This window comes from Protopterus annectens, chromosome 1.part0, assembly GCF_019279795.1.
Source record: "Protopterus annectens isolate FY-2018-M chromosome 1.part0, PAN1.0, whole genome shotgun sequence".
Lineage (NCBI taxonomy): Eukaryota > Metazoa > Chordata > Ceratodontiformes > Protopteridae > Protopterus > Protopterus annectens.
The window spans coordinates 516552220-516577488 of record NC_056725.1 but is presented as its reverse complement, the minus strand read 5'-3'; the positions used below and the strand labels follow the sequence as shown (position 1 = coordinate 516577488).

Sequence of the window (25269 nt, the reverse complement as noted above, 5' to 3'; positions counted from 1 at the left end):
AGCCTTAACAGGCAAATAAGACAACTTGTCAAATCCTCCAAGAGCTCCTTTGAGAAAAACCTAGCAAGTACTGCCAAGGATAACCATAAGGCCTTTTACAGCTATGTACGTAACCTAAAGGGTAGGACCCAAACTTGTGCAGAACTGGTGGGCAACAGTATCACACACACTAACCCCACAGAGATAGCGAACCTGCTAGCGAGTAGGTTTGGCAAAAATTTCACTCCCTTTTGCCCTCCTAACTTACAACAAACCCTCTCCCAAATGCCTGCCCCACCTTCCAGATCTGGTCCTCAAAGCCCTGTGCAAGGCAAAGAACACGGCCTCTATGGGACCAGATGACATCCCAGGCTGTCTTCTAAATAGGCTAAACAATTACAAGCATCACCACTAAGTACCCTGTACAGTCGTAGCCTAGCCATAGGCTTTGGTCTTGTGGAATGGAGAACAGCTGTAGTTATTCCCCTCCACAAAGGTGGCCTAGCAACAGACCTGGGGAATTACAGACCCATAAGTCTGACCAGCTTCATCTGTAAGGCCATGGAACATATAATTATGGACCTCATAAATAAAGACATAGGTGACCTCCAAACCATGAATCCTCCCAATCTGGCTTTGTGAAGGGCAGATTCTGCCTGTTAAATCTGGTGGATTTCTTTGAAAGTGTACCCAAGGCCATTGATGAGGGCAAATCTGTGCACACAGCATACCTTGACTTGGCAAAGGCCTTCGGCACAATTCCACATTCAGGCATTACCGATAACCTTAGCAAAGTGAATGTAAACCCCTTCATTGTAAGATGGGTTGCCAACTGGCTCAGAAACCAGACACACACTATCAAAGTGGGTGACTCCACATCAACCAACAGACCTGTTACCAATGGGTTGCCTCAGGGGTCAGTGCTGGGCCCCTACTGTTTGGTATATACTTCTTAGAAGTTCAGGTCAAAACTAAAGGGTTGTAGCTGACCAAGTTTGCAGATGACTGCAAACTAGGTGCAATCATTGAATCCCCAAATGATGTCAGTATACTCCAGGATGGTCTCACACAGACCAACGACTGGTATATTAGGCATGGTCTCAAACTGAATACAAAGAAATGCACCACCATTCCCTTCAGCACAAACAATGTCCCTTCACACTATCAAATCAATAACAATACCCTAAGCACCCATGAAGTGGTAAGGGATCTGGGATCACAGGTTGACCGCGACCTTAACTTCAACCACCACGTGTCTACCACTGTAAGGAAAGCTTTCTACATAGCTCGCTTGACTAGTAAAGGCATCAACTCAAGAGCAAAAGAAGTTATAACACCCCCTTATACTCAGCACTTATCCAGCCCATAATTTGAGTATAATACCCCATTCGGTATGTGCCATCACCTGCAGCAATTAGAGTGACCTCAGAGTTTTCTGACAAAGAAGATGAAGGGCCTCCAGCATGTGCCTTACATGGACCGACTAAAATCCCTGTCACTATACTCTGTATCGTACAGACTTCTTAGGGGAGACTTATGACTGGCTTACAGAGCAACCCAAGCCCAAACCAAATGAACTTACTGCACATCTGTAAATCAAATGGGTCTAGGGCCACCCATTCCAGAGACTTAAATATGGCCTGCAAATTAAATAGGACATGCTGGAGGGACAGATTTGTCTCCCAGAAACTGCCTCATCTTTGGAACAGGCTACAAATTCATGTGAAATAGAGCACCTCTATGACACTGTTCAAGAACCTAGATGAGTGGATAGGACACCATAAATTCTTACCAGGGATAGCACCCACAACCTTCCTGGACATGGGCAGTCATCACTAAATGCAATCTTGGATATTGACTAGTACTTCTATGGTATAAAATTGGGTTGAAACAGCTTGGCTTAAAATGACCTGTGGGTCAATGGACTAGTAATCTCCTCTGATCTTCACATGCTGAAACTGTCTGATGTCATCCAGAATGTCTTACAGGTCTCTAAAGTTGAGACGTTTAATTATCAACGGTCAGGGTGGAGCTGTTGAGCTAAGGTACAGCCTTGTGGAGCAGTATGCCCTTTTTAACTTATGAGTAGAAGCTGTTGAGAACATTTAACAGTTATGCTAAGAAATTTCTGCATGAATGCTGAAGGGAATTGTCCATCTTCACCTCCAGGCAGACCAAAACATATGGCTTTTATTTTTCCTGAAATTATCTGTTAAGTCTTCACTTTTATCTTCTTGTTTTTTGTTTTGCATCCTATTTTATTCTTGTTTGCATTTCAAAATTCATAGCTCTACATATTCAGTTGTTTATATCATGAAGCTTTATAGGTAAGATTCATTATAGTAGCTGATTATGACTCCTAAACATGGATGGATGCATCACATCTGCCAGAGTGCAGATTTTGAAGCTTAGAGCTGACAATATGTCTTTGGTTTCAGACAGCCCTTCAGGGAAACAGTCCTGAAAAAGTGGAGTAAGTGAATCGGGTATTTTGTTTTGCATTTACCAGCTTTGATGGATCAGATTCATCTGAATGAAGTTTCTAATGTGTTTTAATGACTATATTTGCGCCTCTCTTGTGGTTGGTGGGAAAACCTTGTGTCCTTGTACAGAAGACTGTTCTAGAAGCATCCCACCAGTGTGGAATCCGGCAATACTGCTTTCAACAGTGCCAAAAGTGTTATGAGATTTAATTAAAGCAAATGGAAAAATTGTTACATTGTTTGATCTATGAAAAAGGAATATATAAGCCTTTGTAATGACTAAAATCATATTAAATAGTAAGCAATGCCTCAGAACTTAAGGATTTAAGTACGTTGCTAAGAACTCCATACTGGAAGTCCCTTTGCAAAGACTCTGTGTGCCCCCACTGCAGGACGTCTGAACTAAATCAACCTAATCATGATAATTGTGCTGGTCCTCTTCTGAGAATTTGTATTTGATCAGCATAATTTTTAATGCTGCTAACACACAGTTGCACAGCAGATAGCATTGTCACCTCACAGCAAAAGGTTTCCCGGTTCGATTCTCGGCTGAGGTGTATTCTCTGTGAAGTCTGCATGTCCCCGTGTTCATGTGGGTTTCTTCCAAGTGCTCCGGTTTCCTCCCATGTTCCAAAGACGTACAGTAGATGGATTGGACAGACTAAATTGTCCATAGTTGTGAGTGTGTGGTATGGAGGGATAACCGCATCAGGTCTAGCCACCTAGCAGTGTGAACATTGGCTGTTGATGATTGTCACTGTTGAGATGGCACCCCAACCCAATGTGTAAAAGTACAAGGGTTGTGAATGGATGGCTTTTCAGTGCTGGTTATATAGGAATAATCCACAGTTGGCTGTGGGTAATGCTGGATTTACCCATGGTTGGTGTGGTTTGGTCATGAGGGCGAAGCCCGAGTGACCATGCAAAGCCAGCTGTGGGTAAATCAGCATTACCCACACCCAGCCATGGGTTATTGCTATTTTACAATGACATTATTTAAGAAAAAAGTTACTTACTTTTCTTAAATAATGTCCTTGTATAACTGTGCCATGCTGCTCTTCTGCGTTTTATCCCGGGGCCTTCTTGATGTACTCCGCATTGTATGGGACTTACATTCCCACGGTTACACAGTAGATCATTACTGTGTCAAGAAAGCAACAGAGAAAGAAAGATTTCCATTGCTTTTTTTTTTTTGTTGTTTTTAATTAAAATAACTTAAATCGTGAGACTTTCATTGTATGGGAGAGACGAGACAGAGAAAATGTAAGGATAATCAGGTACGTTTCTCTAGTTTTGTATAGTGTACCTTTTCACGTCTCTGGTTTTTGAAAGTTTACTTTTTTTAAAATAAAAAAAAGTAGAATTTCCGTAGCATATATTAATAGAAGAAAGTCTTGGTGGCCTGACTTTTTTCCATTGGTATATGCTCAATGTACAATGGGCATGCTGGTTGCCTGACCAATCAGCATGCTCAGTTTGGAATATTAATGGCCAGTAATTGTATAATATATAATGTGATGTTGTCCTATCTCGCCTTCATTCTTCACTGGTTGGGTTCGGAACTGATCCTCGGTTCCGACTTGGCCATATATAAAAGCTCGAGGTCTTTCACTGGCTCATGGCTATATCCCTATCCCATCATGCCCTAGGAAAGCTCCCAAGATCTCGTTTGCTGCTAACAAGATCTGGTGCTTCTATTTTGGCTCTGGCTAAGTCTGTATTTTTACTTCTAAATTTTTTGAGATAATTGTGCCTTGTGAATTTGATAAAGATTTATAGTATTTAGTATGTAGTTCTTAACTTAGTGTGTTTGCTTCGTTGTTTGTTGTTGCGATTGGCCGTCGTTTCTTCTCTAGGCCATTTTACCTCTTCCCTATCCTGGCTATATTCTCTTATATTTACTTATATTTGAAATAAGCTTGTTTAAGTTAGAGAGCTTTAAAAATGTAATATATTTGGTTAATCTTCTTATGTGGTAAGCTCATTTTAGTTAGAGAGCTACTGTTGGCTTGTTTAAATTAGAGGGCCTTCTTCCCATTCCTACCTTTTCTCTCAGTAGGCAGATTCATTTTATCTGATAACTGCCTTCTTTTTTTCTAGTTAAGTTCCATTGGTTAGCTGTTTATTGTAAAAAAAAATTGTAATAGTAGTATTTTTTCTTGGGTTTATGGTTGTTGGTTGCCATTGATATTACAATGTCTAAGGATCCTAAAGAATCTAAACCCTTGGGGTTCAAAAAGTGTGTTAAATATAATCAAAAAATGTCTTTAACTGATGGTCACACTGTGTGTGTGTACTGTCTTGGTGCAGTTCATCTGCAGGAATCATGTGCCATTTGCCATGCATTCAGTAGCAGGGTGTTGTTGGTAAGGAAAAATAAGTTAATTTTGAGAAGTTTACTAAAGACTTCCTTCACAGAGGCAGTTGAAGAGGATCAGAGTATGTCGAAATTACCAAAATCCACATCATTCAGAACAGAGAAGTCGGGGAAAACGAACTACTACTTCTGCTCATTCGGAGCTGACAAAGAAATTGGCTAAAGAGTCATCCTTGGACCTAAAGACTGTTGGGCCCGAAAAACTTCCTCCAAGGCTCCTGCTGTAGTTTCGGTGCCGATGGAGTTTTACATACGGAGCCAGTCTCCAGAAATGGAACTGGTCTCTCCAACTCTGAGATCTTCATTGCTCCAATGAATCAGATCTCCTACTCCCTCCTCTCGATCATCCAGGAGCCTCTCCAATGATGATGTGGATCATGTGGTGCGGAGACCTTTGAACTTTCCAGCGCTGGCCAAACTATTGTCAACTCCAATCCAGAGGGATTTGGAGCTGTTGAAGACCACCACCCCTCCATCGATTCCTCCTCCGATCCAGTCTGGAACCTTGGAGCCAGAGTGTCTGGAACTGGTTGTAGTGGAACCATCAGACCAGAGACCTGCACTAGGATCTTCGGGCCAGACTACTGCTCCAACATCTTTGGTTCTCTCTGAACTGAAGGGGGTCTAGGAGCCGATGCTCTCCAGTCAGGTATGGGGAGGAAAGTCAGATTGGACAGTTGTCTGATCTGAGCTTGCCTCTTGGGGCTTCGGCACAGGTGAGCTCAGCTCCTACATCGGCCTTGGAGCCAACCCTGTTGGATCCGGGGATACCTTCTGTTTCTTCGGAGCTGGTAGCTTCCATGGATCAGGGGCAGGGGGCCTTCGAGGTGATGAGGAGAGTGCAGTCACCACTGACGGGTCCACTCTCAGGTACAGGCATTCTTCCCTCAAAGGCACCAGTGTCTGTCTCGGTACCATCGCATCCACACAGACGTGGAGACCCAAAGCCTCAGGATGCCCCATTGGGTGAAACCCTTTTTTCCGAAACCTCTCCGGAATACCATTCCACAGAGGTCCCTCAAAAGAGATTATGCAAGAGGAAACATTTAGACTCCCCAGAGGAGTTCCTCACTTCTGATACAGAACTCAATGAGTCAGAATAGTCCCCATGGTCACCCTCTGAGGATGTCTCCTTCACACACATCCTAGAAATCCTTAAGCAGAGAGGTGGCTTCAAGCCCATTAACCCTTCTGAGGAAGAGTCTGTATACCTGAAGGCCTTTGGGTCTCACCCTTCCATCACTTGGTTGTCTCCGCCTTTCGACAAGCTCATGCAAATAGTTAGTTGAAAGGAGTGGGAGTCTCCAGGCTCAGTGGAATCTGTTCCTCGGAGGCCAAACAAGTTTATTACTGCACCTGCTGATAGCGAATTTCTTACTAAGGGTGTCCCAGTAGATGCTATGGTGGTGGTGGCAGCCACCAAAAAGGAACTTTCAGAGACATCCTCATCTGTCCATCCACCAAAAAGAGAGTCTCGTACGATGGACAGATATTGGAAGTGCATGTTCTCTTCCATGACATTTGCACTCAGATCGCTGAACTATCTGACTCATTTTACTAGATTGCAGAGAGCTCTCCTGAAAGAGCTAGGAGATACTCTACAAGGTTCAGTAGCTGCAGGGGTTTTAGACAAGGTTTCCTCTCAGCTCTCCACATTAAACTCTGTGCTTAAGTCCTCCATGAGGCTTATTTCTTATGCAGCAGATGGAGCGATCAGGCTAGCAGGCTCAGGAATTTCCCTGAGGAGACTTTCCTGGATGTGCTTTTGTGACTTTGTGGAGCCCTATACGTCTACCTTTGTTAATGCCCCCTTCGGTGGCTCATCCCTCTTCGGGCCAAAAATTAAGGACACACACACCAAGCGCAAGCAAGAAGGAAAAACTCTCTCTGATGTAGGACTCCAGTTTTTTACTACCTTCTAGACCTTATCTTAAAGGTCAAAAGGGAGGAAAGATGTGGTTCCGAAAATCCCAGAGAGCTTCTCAGGACACACGTGATGACACTTCCACCAGGGGCAGAGGGGGAAGCAGTAATGGCAGATGCCATCCACGCAGCAGAGGGGGTCCGCAAAATCAGGGCAACAGGGATTCATTCCATGGTAGGCCCTTTCAGCGCTCTTGAAGGGAGCCCCACCTGTCCATCTCAGGAAGCAGTCGGGGGTCACTTATCTTTGTACCCAGAAGCCTTGCTAGAAATAACAAAAGACAAGTGGGTACAAAGTATCATATCCAGAGGTTACTTTATACTCTTTTGCCATCCCTTCCCAAACATAAAGAACACCCTAGACGTTCCACCCAATCATAGAGAACAGGCAACTCTAGAAATTCAAAAGTTGCTAGACAAAAGAGTCATCCATGTAGTCCCCACAGACCAGATAGGATCTGGAGCTTACTCAAGGTTCTTTTTAGTGCCAAAGAGAACAGGGGACTGGAGGCCCATTTTGGATCTCAGCAGATTAAACAAATCAGTAAAAAAGACAAAGTTCCATTTGGTAAAACTGAGGTCAATTTTTCCCTTTCTGGGAAAAGAAAATTGGATATATTCTATAGACCTTCAGGATGCATACTACCACATAAAGATGGACAGGCCATCCAGGAGTCATCTGCACTTTTGGCTGGTAGCCAATCATTACCAATTTCAGGCTCTGTCCTTTGGTCTCACTGCAGCCCTGAAAGTGTTCGTGTGTGGCAGTGGTCACGGCTTACTTGAGACGTCTAGGATTCCGAGTGTTTCCGTATCTAGACGATAGCTCCTAACCACCACCTCCAAGCACCTGCTACTAAAAACAAGAGACACCACATTAGTTCTCTGCTCTCACCTAGGAGTCGTGATAAATTACAAAAAATCTGCCTTGTTGCCATCTCAACATATCGTTTTTATAGGGGCACATCTAGAAACAACAGAAATTATGGCAAAACTATCTCCAGAAAGAGTTTTAGTTCTGCGACATCAGGTCTTAAACCTTCTTTCCAAGAAAAGATTACAGGCAAGAACAGTTCTGAAAGTCTTGGGAACCATGGCAGTGGCAATAAACTTAGTTCCATTAGCATGCACATGAGAATTCTGCAGTGGCTACTGTTCACTTAGTGGTCATTGCAGGAACTACCCATGTCCCACCAAATTCTGATAACAGAGTCCTGCAAGAAAGAGCTTCGCTGGTGGCTTCACTCCACTCATGTAACATCAGGTCAACCCTTTGTCCCTCCACAGCCTTTAGCCACAGTAACCACATACGCCTCCCAGATGGCGGGGGGGAGGTGCGCATCATCTGGGAAGGACAGTCCAAGGCACTTGGCAGGATCACGAGGCCCATTTGCACATCAGTGTCCTAGAGATGAGAGCGGTGCTCTTGGCATTGCAGGCACTTTAGGACTCTCTTCTGCTGGGAACTATTGCACTACAGACAGAAAACATGTCATTTGTTTGGTGCATAAACAAACAAGGAGGAACCAGGTCCTACTCCCTTTGTCAAGAGGCCCTGAGAGTATGGCAGTGGGCGACCTCCTCCCAACGCTTTCTGATAGCAGCGCACATCCCGGGGAAATCCAGTGTGATAGCAGACAAACTCATCAGAGCGATTCTGATGCCTCATGAGTGGTCCCTAAAACAAGAAGTAGCAGAGATGATTTTCCACAAATGGGGCCAGCCTTGCTGTGACCTTTTTGCCACATCTGTGAATGCCAAATGCAGCAGCTATTTTGCCCTAATCCCCCCTCTGGGGGAGTCACCAAGGGATGCGCTTGTATATGGTTGGCCATCGGGTCTCCTCTATGCCTTCCCTCCCTTTCCCTAGATACCCAAAGTTCTTCAGAAAGCCAGCTTATTGAGAAGCAGTCTGATTCTCGTCGCCCCATACTGGCCTCAGCAAATTTGGTTCCCCTTCCTTTGGCCTCATCTTCAGGAAGAGCCGAGGGTTCTGGACCCAGTTCCAGATCTTATGACTCATACATTGGGAACGCTCCAACCCTCTCTTCAAACCCTCAAATTGACAGCTTGGCTGCTCCAATTCCAAATATAGTCAGGCTCCAGAACCTTTCTCCTTCTGTGAAACATATCTTGATCTCGTCTCATAAGGCTTCAATGAGAAAACTATACATGAGCAAATGGAAAAGATTCTCTTCCTGGGCATTAAGTAATCACATTGATCCCTTCTCTGCTCCTATAGGTTCTATTCTTGAATTTCTAACCAAGCTATTTAATGAAGGTGCAGCTGCAGCTACCATTTGAGTCCAGATAGCATCGATATCTAATTGTCACATAAATGATTTAGCTCCATATCTGATGTCTCACAGACTATGCAAAGCCCTCTTTTGTTAAGACCATCCATTAAGACTCCTCTACCATCATGGGACCTAAACTTTGTTTTGTCCTGTTTGATTCTTCCCTGCTTTGAACCTGCATCATCCTGTGATTTCAAGTTCTTAACATGGAAAACAATTATTTTGATTGCCATCACTTCTGCTAGAAGGGTTTCAGAGCTGCAAGCATTATCGTTAAAGCCCCCCTACATGCTTTTCCACAAAGACAGAGTATCCCTTCGAACAAACCCATCCTTCCTACCAAAAGTATGCTCAGAGTCTAATTTAAATCAGTCCATAGAACTACCAGTGTTTATTTCCCAGCTATGGCAACAAGGCAAAATATATGCTACACCAACTGGATATACATAGGCAATTAACGTTTCTACTTACATAGGACAAAGGATTCAGAAAATCTGACTAATTATTTGTTTCATTTTCAGAAGCTAAGAAAGGTGCTCCTGTATCTACGGTCACACTTTCAAAATGGCTATCAGATTGTATTACTTTTACATACAGATCTAACAACAAACGTCTTCCCTGTAAAGTCAATGTTCATTCTACGAGAGCCATAGCAGCTTCTTCTGCTTTTCGCACTAGACTACCAATTGATGCCATTTATGCTGCTGCAACATTGGCAAGGCCTCATACCTTTATTACTCTTTACAAAGTGGATTTGGCCTCCAGGAACAGGGCCTCCTTTGGGTCCACTGTTCTGAAGAATATTCTCCCGTGAGCCTCCCAAGAAATATGATGCACAGGGATGCTGTCCCAGCCAGTAAAGAAATAAGGCGAGATAGGACAACATCACATAAAGAAGTTATGTACTCACCATAACCATAATGTTCCATGTGTGTTGTCCAGCTCGCCTTCATTCTTGCATCCCCCCCAGCCTTTGGCTCCTGGAGGACCGAGCGGTTCCATTTGGCACGTAATGTTCTCTTATCTTCTTCATTGTTCTATAGGGTGTTAAAATAGTCCATTGGGTAACTGTTGTTATCAGCAAACAAGATCTGCGGAGCTTTCCTAGGGCATGATCGGACAGGGATACAGCCACGAGCCAATGGAAGACCTCAAGCTTTTTTATACGGCCGAGTCAGAACTGAGGATTAGTTCTGAACCTAACCAGTGAAGAATGAAGGCGAGATGGACAACACACATGGAACATTATGGTGAGTACATAACTTCTTTTTTTATGTATATTTTTTATGCAGATAAAAATAATATTATAGATAAATACACATTTTCTTTCTAACCTGTTTGTGTTTTTAAAATAAATATCTTTGAAGTACTCTGCCATGTGAAATGAAATCTTTTACTTGATCGATTAATTAGTGTTAATTTATGTATTTGTTTTTAGGAATTTGAATTGCCATCCATTTAGGTATAGAGTCCAGTTAGTGCATTTAACATTTAACAATTACATTTTTGTGAAATATTATACATAGTACTTGGTATGAATTTTTGGGTGCATTAAACACATTTGTGAATATTTTATTATTTATTATTTATTTTTTATTTTACATTTGTTAACCGGGGGTGTCTGACTGAGCCGAAAAGGGCCTTTTTCAGCAGAGGCCCGGGAAGAAAAGCTCCACATCGAAAAATTACAGATGCATTTAGATATTTAGACATGATCAGTATACACACAAATTACAATAGATATGTTTTTACAGTGATATGCAACACATCAAAAGTTATAGTGGAGAGAAGAAACAAGAAAATATTAATTTAAAAATAAAGGTAATTAATAGATTTGTGGTGTACAGCTGTAATTTGGAACATAGGTGGAATACTTACATAGTACACAGGTACAGTACATACATTGTACATTGGCCAGTGTTTGTGAGTAAGAGTGAAAACTATTATCAAGTACTCTAGGTTTAGTATGTGTACCTTATCCGCTTTCACAAGCCTGAGGAGCAGTCATGGCACTGCCAACGTTGCTTGAGATGTTGCCTAATGAGGTTTTTAAAGGAGGCTTTGGACGATGTGTTTTCTATGCTTGTGGGGAGAGAGTTCCATTTTTTTACCCACTGAACTACTATATAGTGTGTCTCCAAAGCTATTGTAGCTGTTGGTGACTTCTAGTAGTAGTTTGCTTGATGATCTAAGAGGCCTTTTGGCTGAGTGATGTTGTACTAGGTTTTTGAGGGCAGGACACTTATTGGGGAGGTAATAGATAGAATGACAGAGGCAGAGCTGATTGTAGGTTAGGAGGTTGGGCAGTTCAAGCCAGTGGAGCTGTCTCAGAGCAGTACAGTGATGAGTTCTATATGAGCAATTTGCAGCAAAGCGGGCAATTCTGTTATAGCACTGCTTGTTGTTTCTACCTGCATGTAGTATTTACCTCTGAGTACAGCTCACTCTTGTTTTCTGTTTTTTCCTTCGTACCATTTTACAGGATAAAGACATGTACCTTCTTGATGACCCTCTGTCTGCTGTTGACAGTGATGTTGCTGATCACATAATGGAAAAATGCATTCTTGGCCTTCTCAAGTCCAAGACTAGGATCCTCTGCACCCACAGAATAGAGTTTTTGGAAATGGCAGATAAAGTTGTGTTAATGGACAGTGGAAGAATTGTAAAGACAGGTAATTCAGAGACTAATAACTACAGTTTGATTAGATTGCTTGTATTTGACTTATTTTTAGTCATATGCGTAGTTCCTCAATCACAAGTCTTGAAGCCTTGCAGCACATATATGCACAGATCTAATGACCACCTGACAACTGTGTATCTTGTACCTGTAGTTGGTTGTATAATTGTAGGGCATCTGTGCAACTAACTGCAAACAAGTTGTGTTGCAGTAGCCTGATTTTAGCAAGTCTTTTAACCACAACAATGTTCCATGGTCCCCTTTAAAAATACCAAGTAACTGCATTAATCCCAAGTGCCTTTTTCTTGTTTCTATTTAGCCGTACACATGCCAGTGAGAATAGAAAAGGAATTATATACTGTGTTTTTGCCTCTAATTTAATGGAATTAATATTTTACCCTTTTCACGGTGTTCATCTTGTACAGTTTCTGCATATTGCATTTGTACATTGCCTTTTAAATGTTTGACATCAATGAAGCATGATATTTAACTTTGAAAATCTTTATTTAACAGTTATGTGTTTCATTTAACCCATACTGGATTTACAGTACCAGTAGCAAAATATCCTAACCTTTGGATGACTCCATGTGCAAAAATGGGAAAAAAGGGTTTGTGGATGAATGGATTGGTCACTGGCTTACTGTTTCAGCTGTACTATTTAATCACCTGTTCTTTAATCCTTTAGTGCATTTTTGGTTGTTAGCATTAAACTGACTTTATTATCAGTAGCTGGTTTCATATAGTTTTGATAGTGTTGTGTAATTGATTTGCCAAGCTGAGGTTATTTCTTGCATCATTATTTCCAGGGGTTGTGATATGTTAGAGGCATACTGCTGATTGTTAAAAAGCAGTGTTTACCATCTGTCTTAATTGTATTCCATCAATTGTGAAAGACCTAACGTCTGGAGATCATTCCTTAGAGCCATCTGCTGTACTCTCTATCTTCTGTTTTTTGGAAGGGGGACTGTATAATTTTTCTGTATCCTGAATATTATTATTTTTTATTTGTAGATCTGTGTTCTTGTTTGCTGTAGTCATTCATGCAGTTTGAATACTTGCTGAAATGTACTGGCTTTCCTTCTCTCCAAATGGGATTTGTACTCTTTTCTTTTGAGGGATGTTTATCTCTTCTGATGGTATTGTTTTCCTTAAGATGTATAACAATATTTCTGTGTGGTTAGGTGTTTAGAGAAAGCATTATATTGAGGGAAAAAATAAAACATGGAAAAAGCACCACGCTAGGAAACAAAAACTGTATGTTAGCGCTTTAGTTTACTAAAAATATGTAAACTTCTTCCTTATATTGAGAGAAGCTTCCCTCAGAGGTACAGCTGCAATCACTGGATTACATTTAGGGTCTAAAACAGATGTATGCTGTGTGAAATAATGTAATGGACGGGATTATCCCTGTTTATTGCAGGTAGCTCAAGAACAAGAGGATAGTTATTAGTTATCATACTCAAGAAGTTGATATGGCTTATGTTGCAGAGACCTGGTATAGTGCTGGTCCAGCCAGTGCTGTTTAGTAGGTAATGCTGTGCACAACACTAGGATGTATTCATAAAGTGTTGCATTCTTTTTTAGAAATAGGTTGATCGTCTTGAAGGTGTCTCTAGTAGTGCCATATCCTTTGAATAGGTGTGGGCAGTTCTTTATGTATCAGTCATGTGTTAACCGGCATGATTTCTTCAAAATGTAGTAGAACTCATTACTGATAGAATATTGGTTTGCTATAGGTTTCTTGCCCTACATTGCCAGGGTCAGAGAACATATTCTTATCTTTACAGTAACAAATCCAGTTGAGATCCCTGCAATCAGCCAACAAACTACTCATCCAAACCCACAAAGCTAACAATGCTGCTGGTGAATCCCTGTTTGTTAACTTTGTTGGAAAAACCTGGAATTAGTTGCCAAACCATATAACCCTACAGTCCTCCATAGGTCTATTCAAAAATAACCTCAAACAGTATCTCAAAATTAACTGGCTCTGCCTGTGTACCAGTCCTGATTAAATTAAATAGTGAAAGGAGAATCTCTAAATGTCAAACAGGTAAGCTCTGTATGCTATCTAATGTGTCCTGCCTTTAAATTGTGTCTGACCATGGGAATTGTGTATCCCTATTGGGGAACACCACAAACCTTTGTACATACTCGCTTTGTTTTTTATTCTTTGTTGTAAATGTTGTTTATATACTTTTTTATATTTTATATTTTTTAAATGTTATTTTTGTAATTTGTCTAATTGGACCTTTTCTCCCCGGGCCTCCACTGAAAATGGACATGTATCCAGTCAGACTATCCCGGTAAACAAATGTAAAATAAATAATAATAGTAATAAATAAATAAGTTAACTGAATTTCACATTGGTTCTTGTTGTGACTACTCACACTAATCGATACATAGAGAAGTGCCTTCTACACTGACATGGAAGCTGTCCATGCAGTTACAGACTACAGAGTGGTCTAACTACTCATTCAGATGTACTTCTTCAAGTTCCTCTTAAACAATTGTAATAACGTGCATAGCTTTTTAAAAAGTGAATGCTTCTGGCCGTCTGTTAAGAATGAATATCTTGCATTCTGGTATCCTCTTCAGTTGAGCAGTCTGAAATGCACGTCAGTGAGGCTGGTCGCATGTATCTGATCTCTGGCTCATTCTTTAGACCATCCTGAAGATCTAAATCTTACTTGGCATTAGAAGCAGAGCGATGATATCTTTCTATGTACATGTGTCAGCAGTAATAAAAATTATGTTGTTCATCTTTTCTTGCAAAATAGTTCAACTGCAGCCACCTGGTAACACCTGTCTTCAGAGTACTTTGTGTGAGAACTGAAATCTGTGGCTCCAGAAATTTGATTTAATGCTGACTGTGAGTGGAATATTTCAGAAGTTTGAAAAGGTACATCTTGCTATCATATGTTTGAATTCGGAGTAAGTGAAAAATATAATATACTAATGAGGCAAAAGTCTGAGTTGCTGGAAGCATAACAACTAACTGCCATGTATTTAGTTTTTCTTCATGGTATACTATAAGCCCACTGAATCTGTTCATGGTTATATTATTAACTTTGAGAATCAAGCCAAGAACAGTGACTCTGGTGAGCCGCATAAGTAATTAATGTGAAACAGGATCATATGTGTTATCATAAGTTTATAGATGAGGAACAGAGTACTGAGAGAATAGGCTGTAGTGCTAAACTGATTAATGTGTGCAGAGTGAGGGAAGTGACCTCTCACAATTAAAAGGGCTGCCAAAGAGTGTGTTGTGTGTAGAGTTGCTTGTGAGACAGAAAAACAGAAAACAAAACAAGAGTAAAAGGAGATAAAAAGTACATGGAAAATATGAGAAGATAGGGAAACATGGCATAGGAAAAGCCTTGTGCACAAAATGTGACTGTAGGCATGTTAAAAATAAAACGTCCTCATTTTGATAAACTGTAGAAAATAAGATAAATTAATTCACAGTTCAAATGATTGTACATAATAGAGCAGATTGTTATTTGTGGGCATCATTTTTTGAGAATGTGCATAGTGTGAACAGTGTGCAAGATAAAATGTACCAAAAATGGCTACCTGAAACTGATCTGGGAATATGAGAAGAAACTCTCCAAATTAATAATTAAAATGTTTTTTTTTTTTTCAAAATATGTGATGCACTGGATAGGAAGTGGAGTAATCTGAAGCAGTTGTATAATTGCTTATGCATTTTGGATAGCATGTAAAATTAGAAGGTCAGAAAGTGTTTATATGTAAATGTATGAATGAAAAGTGCATGTTTCAATTTCACATAATTGATACTGCCTATGAACCTTCAATATTGAATTGTTTGACTTGTCAGAAGCATTGCATGGTAAAAAGACTTCATAGGGTGAATGTGTAGTGAATGTGTGGATCAGAATAAGGTCAGACTGATTATTTTCTTAGAAAATAAAGATTTATTTATGGGTTTGGTGTGTTAAACAGGAGTTTATCATTAATATTCATCAGCCTCCTACAGAGCTTTATGTAGTACATGCTGCAGTGGAAGGTGTAGTCATTTTGCAGAATAGAACTGAAAAGAGTTACATGCACAGAGGAAATTAGATGCGATTAAAAAAATAACAGTCTACTGAATTGGGTGAACAGGATTATTATTGTTGTGAAGCCATTCAGAATTTGTATTTTTATGAGTCATTGAGCCCTGAAAAAAGTTTTGTATAACTGAAGAGTGACATCTACCATGCTGTGGGAAGTATTTGTGCTTGATGCAAACTAGGGATTTTTGTAAAACCTTATAAAGAAAGTTCCAGGCTGTATGCTGTTCATCCACCTTTGCGAGGGTACACAATTTCTAAGACTTTCATTTCATATAGTATTACAGAAAGCAGTTAACACTGGTAATCAAAGGGCTTGATAATGTTAATACATTTAATGACAGCTTGCATGGAATCAAACTGGAGAACAACAGATGAGGCTGAATGAATGAATGAAAAGACTGAAGCCAGAACAACCTCAAGTTGAACAAGAACAAGGGTAACAGTAGAGTTACAGAGTGTGTGTAGTGTTGCTCTAGATCTCTTGGCAGCCTCCCTGATCAGTTTTCGTCTTGTCTTTTTGTCAATTTTGGAGGGATGTCCAGTTTTTTGCAATGTCACTTTTGTCCCATATTTTCTCCACTTTTTGATGACTGTCTTCACTGTGTTCCATGGTATATCCAATGCTGTGGAATATTTTTTGTACCCTTCTCCGGACTGATACCTTTCAGCAATGAGATCCCTTTGATGCTTTGTAGGCTTTTAGCAGTCAACTGAGTAAATGTCAGGAAAATCCTACTAGGACAGTTGGACTTTATTTGGGGTTAATCCGAGTCTCTTTAACTGATGGCAGGTGTGTACCCAAGAAGATTGAATGTTGTAATTAAATCAAAAGGTGCTTCAACAAAGTATTAGTTTAAGTGTGTGCACACTTATGCAACCAGCTTATTTTACTTTTTTTTTTTTTTTTTTATATATTTTCCTCTAACATATTTGCTTGTTTTTCAATTGGATTGTACAGGTTATAGGTCAAATTAATGTGGGAAAAGTGTTGAAATGATTTATTGTGGTCTCATTTTTTATATCACAAAAACCTGGCATTTTAACAGGGGTGTGTAAACTTTTTATATCCACTGCATGAATGAAAACAATGAAAAGAACAACTCTACCACCTTCAACCAAGACTTTTGCAACCTGAAGCAACTCCACCACACGTTTCCAAGAGCCAAGCTGCCCACATTTATGCCAACAATGTTTTTGTGGTATAGCTCAACCCATTTTGCTAAGGTAGAGATAGGCTATATAAAATGACTTGTATTACAGGGTTGCTTGGTGAGACAATAAACTTATGTGATTTCAATAACTTCAGAAGCTCAGAGTAAGGCGAATTTTAACAAAAAATCTTTATTCTTTTTACGTTACCAGAATGATCAGGTTAAGAACACGAACCTTAATCTAAATCCTTTCACAGGCATATCTCCCTTTCTTTGTCAAACATATTGAGGAACCAGGAAGCCAGCTTCCTTATTTTACTCCTAATTTGTAAGGTTTTGGTAATAGATATGGTGGGAGAAAAGTAATTTAATGTGGCCACATTCGTTTGCAAAAAATGACAAAATATAATTCATAGGTCTTAATTGTAAGGAAACCTGCTTTGGCTGACAAAGTGGGATTCCAAAATGGAGCAGGGATTTGAAGCCTTGTAAAGGGTGTCAAGGAAATTTTACTTCTATTTTTAATTAAAAACTTAAGTAATGATCTTAAATTCATAGCTCTAGTAAGTTTGAAATTAAATAAATCAAATACTGTGGTTAATTTGGTATAACTATTTTCTGAAAAAGTTGAGAGAATAGACGTTGTAGAGAACAGATATATCTTTCAGAGTCTAGTACTTAAGGGTTTTATTTATTTATTTATTCATTCATTCGTTCATTCATTCATTCATTCATTCATTCATTCATTCATTCATTTATTTATTTAGTTAGTTGGTTAGTTAGTTGTATCAATGCCCAGATTCTCCCTTGGGGTCTGCTGGGTATCCCCTTGCCAGTGGCAAATCAATCATATCTTGAAGGTATCAATGTTTCATGCACAAAAATATCCAATCTAACATCACTTTTTTATATGAATGCACGTCAAATATTTTATTTGCATGTAACTTTCGTAGTAAATTTTAAATGGCACTTATGGTACCTTTATCAGTTTCTATGAATTAATATGCTCAACTACCAGTCTTCTTTCCTAAAAATGAAAGCAAAGGTAAGATAGACTATGCACAGACAACTGCAATACTGCAGTGGAAGAATCTGTTCATGGTTATATTATTAACTTTGAGAATCAAGCCAAGAACAGTGACTCTGGTGAGCCGCATAAGTAATTAATGTGAAACAGGATCATATGTGTTATCATAAGTTTATAGATGAGGAACAGAGTACTGAGAGAATAGGCTGTAGTGCTAAACTGATTAATGTGTGCAGAGTGAGGGAAGTGACCTCTCACAATTAAAAGGGCTGCCAAAGAGTGTGTTGTGTGTAGAGTTGCTTGTGAGACAGAAAAACAGAAAACAAAACGAGTAAAAGGAGATAAAAAGTACCTGGAAAATATAAGAAGATAGGGAAACATGGCATAGGAAAAGCCTTGTGCACAAAATGTGACTGTAGGCATGTTAAAAATAAAACGTCCTCATTTTGATAAACTGCAGAGAATAAGATAAATTAATTCACAGTTCAAATGATTGTACATAATAGAGCAGAGTGTTATTTGTGGGCATCATTTTTTGAGAATGTGCATAGTGTGAACAGTGTGCAAGATAAAATGTACCAAAAATGGCTACCTGAAACTGATCTGGGAATATGAGAAGAAACTCTCCAAATTAATAATTAAAAATTTTTTTTTTTCAAAATATGTGATGCACTGGATAGGAAGTGGAGTAATCTGAAGCAGTTGTATAATTGCTTATGCATTTTGGATAGCATGTAAAATTAGAAGGTCAGAAAGTGTTTATATGTAAATGTATGAATGAAAAGTGCATGTTTCAATTTCACATAATTGATACTGCCTATGAACCTTCAATATTGAATTGTTTGACTTGTCAGAAGCATTGCATGGTAAAAAGACTTCATAGGGTGAATGTGTAGTGAATGTGTGGATCAGAATAAGGTCAGACTGATTATTTTCTTAGAAAATAAAGATTTATTTATGGGTTTGGTGTGTTAAACAGGAGTTTATCATTAATATTCATCAGCCTCCTACAGAGCTTTATGTAGTACATGCTGCAGTGGAAGGTGTAGTCATTTTGCAGAATAGAACTGAAAAAGAGTTATATGCACAGAGGAAATTAGTACGATTAAAAAAAAATAACAGTCTACTGAATTGGGTGAACAGGATTATTATTGTTGTGAAGCCATTCAGAATTTGTATTTTTATGAGTCATTGAGCCCTGAAAAAAAGTTTTGTATAACTGAAGAGTGACATCTACCATGCTGTGGGAAGTATTTGTGCTTGATGCAAACTAGGGATTTTTGTAAAACCTTATAAAGAAAGTTCCAGGCTGTATGCTGTTCATCCACCTTTGCGAGGGTACACAATTTCTAAGACTTTCATTTCATATAGTATTACAGAAAGCAGTTAACACTGGTAATCAAAGGGCTTGATAATGTTAATACATTTAATGACAGCTTGCATGGAATCAAACTGGAGAACAACAGATGAGGCTGAATGAATGAATGAAAAGACTGAAGCCAGAACAACCTCAAGTTGAACAAGAACAAGGGTAAAAGTAGAGTTACAGAGTGTGTGTAGTGTTGCTTTAGATCTCTTGGCAGCCTCCCTGATCAGTTTTCGTCTTGTCTTTTTGTCAATTTTGGAGGGATGTCCAGTTTTTTGCAACGTCACTTTTGTCCCATATTTTCTCCACTTTTTGATGACTGTCTTCACTGTGTTCCATGGTATATCCAATGCTGTGGAAAATTTTTTGTACCCTTCTCCGGACTGATACCTTTCAGCAATGAGATCCCTTTGATGCTTTGTAGGCTTTTAGCAGTCAACTGAGTAAATGTCAGGAAAATCCTACTAGGACAGTTGGACTTTATTTGGGGTTAATCAGAGTCTCTTTAACTGATGGCAGGTGTGTACCCAAGAAGATTGAATGCTGTAATTAAATCAAAAGGTGCTTCAACAAAGTATTAGTTTAATTGTGTGCACACTTATGCAACCAGCTTATTTTACTTTTTTTTATATATATTTTCCTCTAACATATTTGCTTGTTTTTCAATTGGATTGCACAGGTTATAGGTCAGATTAATGTGGGAAAAGTGTTGAAATGATTTATTGTGGTCTCATTTTTTATATCACAAAAACCTGGCATTTTAACAGGGGTGTGTAAACCTTTTATATCCACTGCATGAATGAAAACAATGAAAAGAACAACTCTACCACCTTCAACCAAGACTTTTGCAACCTGAAGCAACTCCACCACACGTTTCCAAGAGCCAAGCTGCCCACATTTATGCCAACAATGTTTTTGTGGTATAGCTCAACCCATTTTGCTAAGGTAGAGATAGGCTATATAAAATGACTTGTATTACAGGGTTGCTTGGTGAGACAATAAACTTATGTGATTTCAATAACTTCAGAAGCTCAGAGTAAGGCGAATTTTAACAAAAAATATTTATTCTTTTTACGTTACCAGAATGATCAGGTTAAGAACACGAACCTTAATCTAAATCCTTTCACAGGCATATCTCCCTTTCTTTGTCAAACATATTGAGGAACCAGGAAGCCAGCTTCCTTATTTTACTCCTAATTTGTAAGGTTTTGGTAATAGATATGGCGGGAGAAAAGTAATTTAATGTGGCCACATTCGTTTGCAAAAAATGACAAAATATAATTCATAGGTCTTAATTGTAAGGAAACCTGCTTTGGCTGACAAAGTGGAATTCCAAAATGGAGCAGGGATTTGAAGCCTTGTAAAGGGTGTCAAGGAAATTTTACTTCTATTTTTAATTAAAAACTTAAGTAGTGATCTTAAATTCAGAGCTCTAGTAAGTTTGAAATTAAATAAATCAAATACTGTGGTTAATTTGGTATAACTATTTTCTGAAAAAGTTGAGAGAATAGACGTTGTAGAGAACAGATATATCTTTCAGAGTCTAGTACTTAAGGGTTTTATTTATTTATTTATTCATTCATTCATTCATTCATTCATTCATTCATTCATTCATTCATTCATTCATTTATTTAGTTAGTTGGTTAGTTAGTTGTATCAACGCCCAGATTCTCCCTTGGGGTCTGCTGGGTATCCCCTTGCCAGTGGCAAATCAATCATATCTTGAAGGTATCAATGTTTCATGCACAAAAATATCCAATCTAACATCACTTTTTTATATGAATGCACGTCAAATATTTTATTTGCATGTAACTTTCATAGTAAATTTTAAATGGCACTTATGGTACCTTTATCAGTTTCTATGAATTAATATGCTCAACTACCAGTCTTCTTTCCTAAAAATGAAAGCAAAGGTAAGATAGACTATGCACAGACAACTGCAATACTGCAGTGGAAGAACTAAACCATTGAGATAGTCTTATCAGCTGTTTGTGTTTTATGAAAAGAAGGGTGGCTGTCTCATCATAAACCAACCATTTTAAGTATTTGGCTAATTGTATTACTTTCTTTTATGACAAATAGAATGTGACCCTGATTTAACAAGTTAGGGTTCACTCCAGCATGTCAGAAGCTACAAACATCATCCTCCTTCAAAAATTGTCTGCCTAAAGTATTTGTAAGGCTGCAATCTGGTCATCGATGCAGCATTCTCAAAGTATTATAAAGTCTGTGTTCTGTTTTGGCTGTCCTACACAGAATATTGTAGACTGTCCACCCTTTCCTGAAGATGAGGCAAAGCCTTAGGAAGGGAAGACAAGTGGGGCAGCTGCTTGAGTGCCAGGTTGCATAGGGGAGCAGAATTAGTTAATGTTATTCGTTAATGCAGGGTTGCAGATAAATAAATAAGACTTTATTTTCTGTGTTAAGTGCAGCATTTCAGCAACCAGCAGTGCCTGCTTGTTTCCAACCACTACTTTAAAGAATCAAAGAAGTGTGCATACTGTTCAAATTATTTATTTGTTTATTTATTTATTATTTATTTTATTTGACATTTGTTGACCGGGAAAGTCCGACTGAGATAGCACCCTTTTTCAGCAGAGGACCAGGGAGAAAAGCTCCACAGAATAACAACAGGTTACATATATTACATTAATGCGAACAGTATACAGACAGAGTAGAGTTTGGTACTCAAGAAGGTACCACAAGTGTATCATCATAAGTAAATGTTTACTAACAGAAAAAAAAAATTGAGTTCAAATGTAAGATAAAGTAAGGTAAAACAAGTTGGTTGAATACATATCTTAAGTTCATAGGTAGGTACTAGGCTATTGGCCCAAGGGCCTACGTAAGCCTAGCCAACAAGGTTCCCTGGCTTATGCCACCCAAGAAAGTTATTTTCCTGTGCCCCTGTTGAGCAGAGCCACAGAAGTGATCCCCGGGGTGTAGTTCCTATTTCCCATCCACTCATCAAGATGTTTCTTGAAGAGTGCTAATGAGGAACTTTGCTTGACATAGATGGGTAGCTTGTTCCAGAGTATGGGAAGTCTCTGGGACAGGAATCTATCCCTCTAGCATGTCCTGTTTATTGTGGTGACAAGGTTAGGTCCCTTGAGCGTGTAGCTCGGAGGAATTGGGATTTCTTTAGGTACAGCATGTACAACAGCTCTGGGTTTGACATAGCTTTGTATGTTAGGCAGAGATCACCTCTGAGTAGGCGATATGCTACGGAGTAAAGCTGGAGTTTTTTGAGGCAGTCAGTTTAGGGCATCTGTTTAAGGCCAGTAATCCTCTTTGTGAGGTACTTCTGTGGCCTTTCCAGCTGCTGCAGATGTCTTGTGAGGTACATCCCAAAAGGGGAGTTGTACTCTATAATGGGTCTAATGAGTGTCGAGTCGAGGGGAACAATGACCTCTTTTTTCCTGGATGAGAACCTTTTTGTGATGAGGTGTGCCACATAGAAGGATTTCCTGACTACTGTGGCGATGTTATTGTCAAAGGAGAGACTACTGTCCACCTGGGTTCCAAGGTCTCTTATCACACATTCGGTGTTTAGTAGACTGCCACCTATGTGGTAGTTCATGGGTACAGAGTTTTTACCAAAGGGGCTGACAATGCAGTTTTTGGCATTGAGCTGGCATCTGTCTCAGTGAGGCCCTTCTGTAGGATGTCCACATCATTTGGGGACTCGACTATGGCTCCTAGATTGTAGTCATCTGCGAACTTTGTTAGCCAAGGGCTTTCTTTGTTAGCCTGTACTTCAGAGAAGTAGATACCAAACAGGAGAGGTCCCAGGACTGAACCCTGTGGTACTCCACTTGTCACTGGTTTGCAGTCAGATTTGGAGTCTGCAACTTTTACAGTGTGGGTTCTGTCAGTGAGCCAGTTGGCAACCCATCTTGTGACATAAGGATTTATACCTAGTTTAGTGAGTTTATCTATAATTCCAGAATGGGGGATGGTGTCAAAAGCCTTGGCGAGGTCAAGATAGGCTGTGTGAACCACCTTACCCTTGTCTACAGCTTTGGTGACTGCCTCAAAGAAGTCGATCAGGTTCAGGAGGCATGATCTGCCTTTCACAAACCCAAACTGGGTGGGGTCCAGAGTTTGGAGGTTACCAATGTCCTTGTTTATGAGTTCCATGATGATACGTTCCATGGCCTTACAGACCAGGCTCGTCAGGCTAATAGGGCGATAGTTCCTGGGATCAGTGGTGGCTCCCCCTTTGTGGAGTGGGATAACTGTTGCTGTGCGCCATTCAGTGGGCACAAAGCCTGATGTGAGGCTATGATTGAACATGGTGCTTAGATGGGGAGCCAGTTTGTTCTGAAGTTCGTGTAAAACGCAGCTGGGATGTTGTCCGGTCCCATGGATGCTGTGTTTTTGGCTTTAGAGAGTGCAACTTTTACCTGCATAGTTGTGATTACAGGGACTCTGCATTCTTTCTGTATAGATATGGGCCTTTAGGAGGTGAGAGGGGGGTAGAGTTAGCACTGAACCTATCTGCCAGGATGTTGTCAATATCAGTTGATTCTGTAATTTTTGTGCTGTTGTGCTGTAACTTAGAGCAGATCTGGGTGTTGCCATTGAGATTCCTGATATAGCTATAGAATGCTTTGTGGTTGTCCTTAGAATCAGTGGCGATTTTGTTTTCGTAGATAGCTTTGGAGGATCTTATAAGGGATCTGAGCTTCTTACTGAGGCTGACCAGGGAGCTCCTCCACCCATGGGATTTTACTCTCTTTTGCAACAGTTTCTTCCTTCTGTTGTAGAGTTTGTTTGTCGCAGGGGACCAACAGATTGGCTTCCTTTTTTTGGAGGATAGCATCTTGGCTCTGTTCGGGATAGCACGATCCATGCACTTGTGTAAGTGCTTATAGAGTGCACTTGTGTAGGATTCAGCAGTCGTAACTGTATTGTCCATCTGCATAGGTGTCATGAAGTTTGCCACTTCTGTCTTAAGAAGCATGAAGTTGGCTTTGGAGAATTTGTTTTACCGTGGTTTCCGTAATGGGGGGTGGGGGTGGGATGTAGATACTTAGGGTGATTAGCTTATGGTCGGATCTGACCAACGAGGAGTTGACATCAGGTTTGGAACACCAGTCACTCATGTTGGTAAGCAGATTAGTTGTAGAAATTGAGGGGCAGTTATGTACAGGGTGAAGGCAGAGACAGGGGGGTGAAGGCATAGACAGGGAAAGTGTAAGGGAGCCATGAGTAGAGTGGTTATGAGAAGCAGTAACAGAGGACAGATAGAATAGGAGTGAGTGGAGTTGTTTAGGGAGGAAAGTTTAGATTGTTTTTTTTTTACAGTGACATATCAAGGTATTTAACGGGTATTCTTTTAGATTTGTTTTGAATAGTGTATTGAATTAGTGTAACATACGTGCCTTAGGATCCTTCCTAAAGCTGCTACCAGTTTCTAAGAGGGATAGGGTGGTAGTGAGGTTGTGGTGCTGTCAGGAAGCTCTCATAGTACTTAGCTTTGTATTGTTTAAAGTAATGAAGTGCAAACATTAATGTAAGTAGTCTGGATAACATTTTCAGTAGAGTGGTGGAAGAGAGCAGACAGCTGTAAGGTCAGTCAGCTAAACAGAAAGAAGTGCTTTTCTTTCTTTTTTGCTCTTCAGACATTATCATGAAGATTTTCTTTTTGCTCCTCATGTTTTATGGGAAGGGGCACCAAATGAAAGCATAACCCTGGGTACTAAACAAACTAGCTACATTTCTGAGCTGAGGGTAAACTTTATGGTATTCTGTCAATCATATTATGAAATCCTGCTACAGTGATCCTTATGATGAAAATAATGAATTCATGTTTATATTTGTTTGATGCATATGGAGGCAGCTTGTCCATTTTGCTTATTTAATAAATCTGTCGTAACATTATCCCTCCTTTCCTCCCTTTCTCCTTCT

General features: G+C 39.8%; 1 protein-coding gene across 1 annotated transcript in view; it reads left to right on the top strand.

Annotated features, from left to right (window-relative positions):
- Nucleotides 1–25269, top strand: part of ABCC10 (ATP binding cassette subfamily C member 10) — a 1243619-nt gene that overhangs the window by 648317 nt on the left and 570033 nt on the right. The window contains exon 11 of the mRNA XM_044061090.1: nt 11542–11731. Coding sequence (XP_043917025.1) covers nt 11542–11731 — 190 coding nt within the window. The remainder of the gene's footprint in view (nt 1–11541; nt 11732–25269) is intronic.